We start from the raw sequence: 10,527 nt of genomic DNA on the forward strand, positions 1-10,527 counted from the left end.
TCTCAGTGAATCTCATGTATGGCCATTTGTGATTTTATTACGGAGATAAAGGATGTGATCAGGGTTTACATTATTATTATTTTTTTTTCTATGACATCAGATAGCGGTTGAACCAGAAACATTACACGTCCATAATGGTGCGTGACGTCAGACTTAACAAGGGGGTTGGATGCCGGACTTATTAAATACGAATAAGCATTCATGAGGTGCTTTGCATTGACTATTTATGGGTACAACACAATTTTTTTTGTGCTGAATTTATGAGCATTTTTTAATTTAATTAACTTCCATTAATTCAATATCTTCATAAAAAACAATACCACACATATCTTGGAAGTATCGGGGGACTGTGGGTGAGTAAATTTACAGCAATTTCATTCAGTAAATGAAGACACTTTCCCTTTGATTAAATATCATGAATAGTTATATACTGGATGCAATATTTGTGTGCATACTTTAATATATGACCTGTAAGTTAAAGCAACAAAACCAGTGTAAATGGAACAAATGAAATAAATAACGGAAATACAAAAGAAAAGAAATTATGAAATGGAAACTGGCCCGCATCCTATTTATACTTTTGGAATCTGGTCCTCAAAGAAAAGTAGTTGAAGACCCCTGCCGTACACAGTCAGAAGTACACAGTCAGTGCTCATAGACTAACAAACACATACAGCCAGACTGTGTATAGTTATGAAACTCTGACTGACCTCAGTCAAAATGATAAGTCTCCAAACATTCATCAGACCAACGGTTGTTCATTATGAAATGTCGGTTTTCAGTTGTTCTGTTAATCTGTTAAATTCATGATTGCAAATTATATTACAAGAATAAATTAATAAATGAATGTATTTATTTGGTTTAAATCATATCCCGTGTTTAAACATCTGCATGATTACAGCCTATAGGCACATTAAGAGTACAAATCACAAAATATTTTAGTGTTCATGAAAATGTATTGAGATTTAGCAAATTAATGTTGAATTCATCTGATAAATGATGACATTACATCCAGAGGAAAGTAAATGTAAATTCAGGTGAATTCTTCTAAAAGTATTGGTATCAATATCAGCAATACTGGTCCTGCATTTACTTTAATTGTACAGCATCACAAACCACTGTTTAGAATCACACAGACATGTAGAATCAGTGTATGAATCTCAACAATGGTGACAATCAAACTAAAGAAAACTTCATAATGCAATGCATGCTGGGTAACATCATAGAACAAAACTCATCCATGAATACCAGCCTGTGTTGCAGTTGATCTGTTAATCTGAATTAGTCTGTTGATTGTCACCACTGTTGAGATTCAGACACATATTCTTGATGTCTGTGTGTGTCTGATCACTGTAGATTACAATTTTATTTGCTTCAAGGTTTCACACGTCTCCTCAAACTGTGGTTATACAACTAGTGGTACGTGATGTGAAACAACAGAAAATGCAAAACTACAATACAATTTCAGTTGTTTAACAAGCCTCCATGATTGATAAATATGGTATACATCTTATCCTATGTGTAATTATAAATAGTTTTATGTATTATTGTTGTTTATTTATCATTGGTGGATGTGATGGGCAGCTCAAACACTGAGCGGGAGCAGACAGACGCTTGTGAGTCTCTGACTCTTTCTCTTCAGATGAGCTGCGTGTAAATGAAGTTTCTTATGTATTTCTGCACTTGAAGCGTTGTTTAAAGCTGTTGTTATTGCTGTAAAGTGCTCATTCAGCATGTGTCTGCATCTACTCGAGGTTAAATCAATGAAGCGTGAGTTGAGATGTTCTTTGGAAACACAACATTGTCAAAAGCCGCTGCAGTAAAGTGTAATTCTGTTGTTTATATACATCTGTTCTCTTAAAGTATTTGTGTATTTATTTATCTTCTGTTAAATATTCGTTCCACATTGTTTGTCTTTAATATTCAGTTAAATATTATTTCCACATTGTTTGTCTTTAATATACGTTTGTAGGCTTTCTGGAAGTCTCCACAAAGTTAATAAATCCCCATAAGAGTTTACAGAGCCGTGTTTACTGTGCACTGTTTACTATGAATTGGGACACAGCTATTGAGTCTGGAAATGAGTGAATGAGGAACAGTTTGTGTGTCATCATAGTATGTTGAAGTGTGCGGTGAGGTCTGGTGCTGGGGGCGTGGCTAACAGAGCATCTGAGTCCGTGACAGAGATCATTATCAGACATTTTATTCAGCTATTATGCAAAATCAAAAGCCAGATATAAATCAACACACAATTTAACTACGTTACAAAAATGCAATAACACACATGCAGTTACACAAACCGTCAGACTCTGTTGACATATTTAAAGTAATAGTTCATGAAAGAAGGAACATTCTGTCATCATTTACTCGCCCTCAAGATGTTTCAAATCTGTGTAAAATACTTTGTTCTGCTGAACACAAAGAAAGAATTTGGAAGAATGTGTTTAACCAAACAAAAGATTACTATAGTCAATGGTGACCCAGAACTGTTTACTTCCCCACATTCTTCAAAATATCTTCTTTTGTGTAGAAAGGAAAAATATACAGGTTATTGAATGTGAGTAAATGATGAAAGATGTTTCATTTGGGGATGAACTATCACATTAATATAGAAAAGAAGATATTATAGACAGTTGTGGTTTAATGTTTAGAGAGTCTGACTTGTGACCAGAAGGTTGCAGGTTCAATTCTTAGGGCTGACGGGTAACGACTGAGGTGCCCTTGAGATTTTATTCCCAAACTGCTGACATCACTGTGTCTTCTGGATGAGCGTTCTGAGTCCTTCTTCTGTTTTCTGAGAAGATAAAAGTCAATAAAAGTGATGAAGTTCTGCTGTTTGTTTTCTGGATTGTTTCAGGTGAATGTGAATGATGATGATGATGAAAACTCACGCGCTCTTCCTGCACAGATGATCTGAAGAAGAATGACAGTAGGAGCAGCAAACACTGACACCTCAACAATCACTAGAATCACTAGAAGACACAAGAACACCATTAAATCCATCAAACTCTCAAACACTACACATGAGAAACAAACACAAGATGAGTTCAGTGAGAGTTTCACTCATGTACTTATGTAACAGGACACATGGATCACAATCAACACTTCATACCTCTTATTAATATTGATGTTGTAGTTGATGCTGTAAAAAACATAGTTTAGTTAAGATAAGCCATAATGTGAAAACACACACACACACAGATCTCTATAGTTTCCTGCCCATTATTTTAATAAGCCTGCAGTTTAAAAAGAGCTCCGGTGCGGGAATATTTCACACAACATGTATAACAGGAAGCATGTTACAGGTTAGATACACTGGAAAGTATTTGCCTCAAGTCATGTTGAAATCGAGGCAGCGGTGGGAAGTAAACCACAGTTAAAACGTAAAAGTATAAGTAGAGGACGCATGTAAATTTACACAAGCTTTTGTACTTGAGCTGTGGTGGCACGCACGCACGCGCACACGTCGGAGGCGGGAATCGAACCCCAACCCTGGAGGTGTGATACGAACGTGCTAACTACTAAGCCACCGTGCCTCCTATATATTAAATTATTATTCATAATACTCATGTTAAGAACTGGATGTGCTTATTTTTCGTTGTTACTTTGAGTTCTAATGCTGTATGTTATTAAATTATATATTAGATATACAAATAAAGCTTATAATAACATTTCTATGTTCAAAACATCTTTGACACAGTCGGTGAAGGATTTTTTATTGACCACCAGATGACGAAGTAGAGCACTGTGTCAAAAGCTTCAAGCACCGATGTTGCTGATAACCGTTATGTACAAAAAAAGTTTTATATTATTTAATCACAAGAGATATCAAATTTCAACTTATGAATCTCAACAATGGTAATGTCTAATATAAAAGGTTCGGTGCATAGTACAAAACTCATCCACGATGAGTTCTAATTTGTGTTATTGACACTTGTCACATCGCGCCACATCCGGTGTGGACACGGTGTCAACAGATACACTTTTATTTCAAATTAAATGTGTTGTTTCACATTTTCCATTCAAATGCTGTTTTAAAATAAGCAAACTTCGAGTTGTGATGTTGTTTGATGAATACACATTTTTTCTTACAACAAAACAATTCAACAATAGTAAAAAATCTTTACAGACAAAAATAAAGCGTTTGTGGAAATGTTTAAAATTCAAACACCACATCAGAAGGAATTTCCTGTGAAAATTAAATTATCTTAAAGCTTTTTGTTAAAGTCAAAATTGTATGAAAAACCTCAGATTGCATTGATAAATAAATGTTAATGGAAAACGTTGTGGATTAAATAACACATTAAATGATTTGAATGAAACATTAAGACCACCGCGATCATGCAGAAGACCACAAACTATTTTCAAGCTTTAAGTGTTTATTTGGGATATATTTGTCGCCTCACACAGATAAGTATAATTGTGTTACGAATATTATCTTTTTATCTAATATGGGACCCCGTTTTAAACATTCACTAATATAATTCTGTTATTCTGTTATTCAATTATTTGTTATTAAGTTTGCAGATGTTTTTTACAAATAATGAAGTAAACCAAAGACCCTTTTAGTGTCAACGTCACACTGTTAAAAATTTCACCGTAAAAAAACAGTAAGTAACTGGCAGCACAGTTGCCATTATAATACTGTTAATTAACGGTCTCTTACTGTTGCTGAAATTAACAGGTGGTTACCGCTTTTTCAAAAACGGCATAAAGCTGTTATTTTCTACATTAACAGTAAAATACTGTCAAAAGCATTAACAGTTGATTAATGTTTATTCTCAAGTGGTTCTTAAAAGGCTACAAATAATTTATTTTTACTTTTGATACTATCTATAATCCCTTTAGCAGTCCTGCTGTTTTGTACAGTATATACTTTTGTCCATTAAAACATTAAAGAAAACACAAATAATGCATCTTCACTTCAAAACATGCATCTTTATTATTTAAAAAAATCTTAAAACCTTGAAACACATTTAAAACAAAAGTTACAAAAAAATGCAGCCATTTAAATAAAATTAAATATTTGTGCAGCAAATAAGTGCAGTTATTGTAAACAGCAAACACAAATAACCAAATATTCTCAAAAGTAGGGGCTGTGGTAAAATAAATTAATCGTCAAATAAATGTACCTTTATAAAATACAGAATAGTGGCACCTTTTATCAACACCTGAAAGGAACATCATTGAACACAAAGAACCACAAAATATTCTCAAAATATGTAGAACGTGTAAAAAAGCTAAACAAAGGACTTAAAGTGACTAAGAATTAAAGGTTTTTGTTCTGCAAAACTGAACGCCTGAAAAAATTGTGCAACTAGCACACATCATGTTTGTGTTTGCATGGAATGTGTGTTGTGTAATGGATGGGTTAACTTATATAAAGTCCCACTCAAAGTCCACCAGTTTCTTGAGTAAACTGGCAACACGGGTGTTGACTGTTTTCTTTTTCTGGGGGACCTTTCCTGTCCGCTTCGAGAGGACTCGTCCACCCTTGGTGCCTTTTTCGGGATTAATCCCAATGAACCGCCTATAAAAAATGTTAACATTCATCTTTAGTATGGGTAAAAAAGGATACTCACTCAGATTATGTAAATACAGAACTCAATTCTTAAATTATAAAAACTACCCTTTTATCTTAAGTGTAGATAATGTTGCACTTTAACATCTTTTTAGGAGTTAATCACATGTAAATCCCAAAACAGATAACTCTGATTGATCAAATTCATGTTTCAGTGCATTCCAAGTAAAATCAACTGCAGTTGGGCTGATTTGATTGATAGTAACAAAAAATTTAGCAAACTAACACAAAACAAATGACACAAAAAAAATGTTTAAAAAAATGTTTACATAACAAAGTTGTGCAAATAGACTTTGTTTTATAAACGTGGTTTAGAGAAAGTGGTAGGTTGAAATGTTTAATTGAACTGAATTAAGAATCTAACCTCTGGATGAATTCCAGCGTGCATGCCGCTTCAGCTTGGTACTCGTTGAAAACGTTGAGAGTGTAGAAAATAGCAAAAACAGCAGCAAGCCCAGAAAGAAAACTTGGCTGGATACCCGCACAAATTATTTGGCCCTCAAAACTGATCATCCATTGTTGAATGCAGATTCCTGGTTTTTCAACCAACACATAATTTTTTTTTTTTTTGCAGTTACAAAATTTAATTTTCTATTCTAAATATTGTTGAAGGGTTAGTGCATTCAAATGAAAATGTACTCAACAATTAGTCACCTTCAAAGCCATAAAAACTATTAATTTTCGAATCCATGGTAAATAGGCCTTCAAACCTGCTAGCCGGACAGACAAGTATATATCTCAATGGTTTTCACATGTTAAGCATGTTTAAGCGCATCTGCTCTATGTACAGTATGTGCCGTGGTGATTCTTTATATGCGAATAAATGGCAGCATTAAACTAAAATGATGAAATGACTTTCAATAGATGGATAAGAATGAGATTTTTTTTCATATATTCATTTGAGTTCCAAAGACATAAAGTTATACAGGCTTGGAACAATACCAGTGTGGGTAAATTATAACAGGATAATTATTTTCTTTTCAGCTTAGTGTTGAAAAAAAGTACACTTTTTATGTAATCATAAAAGAACAGACTATACATACCAAGGAGTATTAGTCGGGGCGTTGCAGGTAGTGCATGTGTCCTTTCGACATCAGCTGGAGTGGAAGATGCCTATGACACAGTCACAATAGTGAAAAGATAAGAAAGATGAAATACAGTAACAATTATAATTTCCTTTTACACTACAATAATAATTTTCTATTTTGATTGTCAGAACTATCACAACATGATAGAAAATAAACAAAGTAACTTACATTGGCAAAAAGGATCAGCCCTTCCTGGGTCTCTGAAAAATGAGCCATCAGAAGTTGAATGACGAAAAAGAACAGCTCGATGTCTGAGCGCCGTGAAAGGACTGCCCTGACGTCAGCGTTGCTGGGTTTGTTGCTGAAGAACTCTGCAATGATTCTTCCACACTCCTCCATGGACATCTCAAGCGCACGTAAAATGTTGACCTCTGTAAGAAGCTCAAAATGAGCATAAAGCCCTTTCTGCGTGAAAAGATATTGCCACTGGTCTCTTAAATCGGTGATGGATGGCGCTGGTAACACATTTATTTGCCGACGCTGTAGGCAAAAGGTTGTTTCCATGAGTTGTTTAACCTCGACTCTTTCAACTCCATTAACTCCTTCTCGATGGTATATCTCATCCAGCCGCTGACGTTTCTGCTCGACTGTTTCATCTGTCTCCTGTGGTGGGAGGTCAGGCTGGAATCTGGTGCAGCCATAGGTATCGGTAGGGTAGGCCCTCTCTTTAGTCTATCACCAGAGGAACGGTGCTGGCAAAAGCTTGTTGTGCGATTCAGATTTTCAATTCTGTTTTTAAGTTGAATTAACAGTGAGGAATAACCATTTCCTAGTACCTGACCATTGTCAATGACATCAGCAAAACTCTTAGGATATTGGCGGATGATATTTTGGCAGACAGTGACAGACTGTGAGCGCTTGGGATTTAGTTCGTATTTCCTCATCTCATCTGCCAAAACTCTGACCATTTGTCTCCGTGCTGACAGTGAAGGTCTCTTGCCATCAGCCATCGCTGACCTAAGATCCACAGGTATGGTTGTCCATTGAATTTGGAAAGTCTCTGGCCATGTTCTTTCTATTTGGGGGGATGGAGTACAATCTTCAGAGCTGCTAGATCCTTGATTTGAGACTGAGAGCAGACCTGATTGACTAGAACAAGGAAGAATTCAAGGTGTGCTGACTGCTGGTGTAGCGGAAGGAAGTATTTCTAGGTCCAAAGTGACAACCTCTGTCTCTGAAATAGCAAAAGCAGACGTTAAACTGCATGTGTGATTGAACAATATGTGATTAACACTATAACAATAAAAAAGATTCACTTGAAAGTGAAATAACACATCAAGTGCTTAGAATTTTCTTTTAATTGCAGCTCACAGCATAAATAAAATATAAAGTACATTTACAACTATTTAGAACCATCAGTATCCAGCAGTTCAAAGACTAACAGGTAAATATGCAGGATTAAAAGTACAGGAAAACAAAATCCCATATGACAGCATAAATTAGCATAAGATACAGTATCCTGTAAAACAGGACAGTCAGGGCTACTGTTTAAGGATTAACTCTATATTTTAAAACAGTAAGATTTTCTTTTATATTAACAGTGAGATCTTCACTTTACCTTTTTTAATGGCTTCCAGAAGCTTCCGTAGTTGAATGGACGGGTGTAGGTCAGCAATGTCTTCTTGAGTCACATATTTAAGGTCTTGTGTAGATTCAAGTCCAGAGTTTAGCAGCTTATCCATCAATGCCTGTTGAGTGTCTTTGGAAATTGTTGGCAAAGTTCTGAGGATGATTCCCCTCAGGTCTTCAAGCAGAGTTTTCATTGCTCTACAAAGAGGGAATGGAGTGGTGAAGAACAATTAATGCAATCTCACAAATTGAATCCTCAGGTAGAGGGTAATAATTCAGTAGGTCCTCCTGGTTAATGCAGTAGTAACAGTTCCTGATTGGCGTGATGCAGTGAACACCTATATCATGCAGACATAAAGCCTTGTACTTTTCAGTGAGAAAGTAGACTGCAGAGTTTTTATAATTCAGTATCATCACAATTTTACCAACATCAAGCCCATCTTCATCCTTACTAATAAAAAACAACATGTTTTTTTGTATTTGGTTCCTTTCACGGTTGCTTCATGAGCAATCAAAGTATTTTCAGGTCCAAAGCCATAATTTTCAACTGATTCTCTAATACCATCATTGTAGTCATGTGGAAAAAATTTAGATGCTTTTTCTACTACAATTGTTGGTGGGAAGATATTACCAGCACTAAGGTATGCTTGAAGAAGCTGATGTCTCTCTGCAAGGCTTGAACACACATTTTTAAAGTTATGCATTTTTCTTGCGCATTGTTTAAAGTATGTGTGTTTGCTTTCGAATCTCAAGGTCCACAGACGGATAAGCGGTCCAAACTGAATAATGAGCTCCGGATAATGGCTCATGAAATGATGCTTAGGTTTAAGAAGCTGACGGGGAAAGGCTTGTTTTCTGGAATGCAAATATTCATCAATAAGGACTCTCAAGTACCCTATATGGTTAGTTGAAATTGCTGGTGCACAAACCAATGTCACAATTTCTCTTAACTGTAACACCAGTTGCCAGATCTCATTGTCAGCAGGACATGTTATCTTACCTCCAATCAACACAGGTAACAGTCTCAGCAGGCACCAGTTTTGTACAGCATGGCCACTCAGTCTGTCACTTCCTCGCTTCACCTCACACGGTATATCATTTGCATCATTGCCTAAATATCTGAACTGATCGATCCTTCTATTCAATTCAGTGTATGTTAACTGTTTGTCAACAATGACAAGATGGTTACTGCACAATGCAAGATCTAAGGCAACAACTCCTTCGAACAAATCATGCCCAAGACAAGGGGGCAACCCAGGCTGACATACATAAAACAAAGACGGAGTTGAAGAAGGAGTCAAATTTGATACCCCCACTATGAACCGAATGTTCCTTGTTGTCGGAATATGCTTGTTGTATGACTCTGGGGTCCGAGGGTTGGCTGTGGTCAGAGGATCTGCATGAAACACATCTTTCTCAATTTCACAGTATCGACAAAAGTACTTGATGCAACGATGTTGTGTGTGATGAAGGTGAAAGTGAAAGTGACCTATTTGTCAGATATGGTGACCCATATCCGAAATATACCTCTGCTTTTAACCCATCCAGAGAGTAGTGAACACACGCACCGCAAGTGGTGAACACACATACACCCGGAGCAGTGGGCAGCTATCACTTCAGCGCCCGGGGAGCAAGAAGGGGTTAGGTGCCTTGCTCAAGGGCACCTCAATCATTACCCGCCGTCCCTGAGGATCGAACCGGCAACCTTCTGGTCACGAGTCCGACTCCCTAACCATTAGGCCACGACTGCCCCCACAGGCCACGACTGCCCCCACAAATCCCAGGTTGTCTCCTGCAATAACTCGTAAAATTCCTTTACATACCTGTCCATCAGGTAGAACTATGCCATTGGTCTCAAGGGCTTGAAGGTCTTTCATTAAGCATCCTATTGTCATGATTCCACCTCTTCCTGTTAGGTAATTCTAGGTCTTGAGGTGGAATCATACAGGATCCTTTGTTTCTCAAGTCTACGTCATCTGTTCCTGCCCTCCTGTTTCTTAGTTTGTGTTGATTAGCTTTCCCTTGAGTGTTAATCCCCCGCACCTGTTCCCCCTTAAGTTCTCTCCCCTATAAAGAGTCCTCATGTTTCTCTGTCTGGAGGATGGTTCATTGTTTGTCATGTGTACGTATTACCTCGTGTGCTTGATGTTCTCCAGTGTCCTCAGCTTTTTGCTTGTTCCTCGTTTCTTGTTCCGAGTTACCCCTGTCTCTAGTAAGTCTTAGTTTAGTGTTCCAAGTGTTTCTAGTGTTTTATTTTGTAGTTTAGTTAGTTCTTGTTCTTGTTTTATT

At 36.7% G+C, this 10,527-nt stretch overlaps 1 protein-coding gene across 2 annotated transcripts; it reads right to left on the reverse strand.

The window, feature by feature from the left end:
* Positions 1–2,299: 2,299 nt before the first annotated feature.
* Positions 2,300–8,509, reverse strand: LOC130420706 (uncharacterized). Of its 2 annotated transcripts, XM_056748204.1 has the most exons (6): positions 8,228–8,509; positions 6,838–7,843; positions 6,625–6,694; positions 3,113–3,142; positions 2,892–2,972; positions 2,300–2,794 (listed from the first exon to the last, which is right to left on the reverse strand). In XM_056748204.1, the coding sequence occupies exons 2-6, from the start codon at positions 7,171–7,173 to the stop codon at positions 2,730–2,732; spliced, it is 582 nt and encodes a 193-aa protein (XP_056604182.1). In that variant the 5' UTR covers positions 7,174–7,843; positions 8,228–8,509; the 3' UTR covers positions 2,300–2,729. The 2 variants fall into 2 exon arrangements, with proteins under 2 accessions (XP_056604182.1, XP_056604181.1); XM_056748203.1 differs by lacking the exons at positions 2,300–2,794; positions 2,892–2,972; positions 3,113–3,142 and adding exons at positions 4,910–5,530; positions 5,946–6,114.
* Between the last annotated feature and the right edge of the window lie 2,018 nt (positions 8,510–10,527).

The sequence above is a fragment of the Triplophysa dalaica genome, chromosome 5 (genome assembly GCF_015846415.1).
Source record: "Triplophysa dalaica isolate WHDGS20190420 chromosome 5, ASM1584641v1, whole genome shotgun sequence".
Lineage (NCBI taxonomy): Eukaryota > Metazoa > Chordata > Actinopteri > Cypriniformes > Nemacheilidae > Triplophysa > Triplophysa dalaica.

Excerpts from the sequence above, each read along its gene's own strand:
- LOC130420706 (XM_056748203.1), bottom strand. The coding sequence starts at position 7,173 with ATGGAAACAACCTTTTGCCTACAGCGTCGGCAAATAAATGTGTTACCA. Across the intron at positions 6,695-6,837 it reads GGCTGATCCTTTTTGCCAAT|GCATCTTCCACTCCAGCTGA; the intron begins GTAAGTTACTTT and ends ACTGTGTCATAG. Across the intron at positions 5,531-5,945 it reads ACGCTGGAATTCATCCAGAG|GCGGTTCATTGGGATTAATC; the intron begins GTTAGATTCTTA and ends CATTTTTTATAG.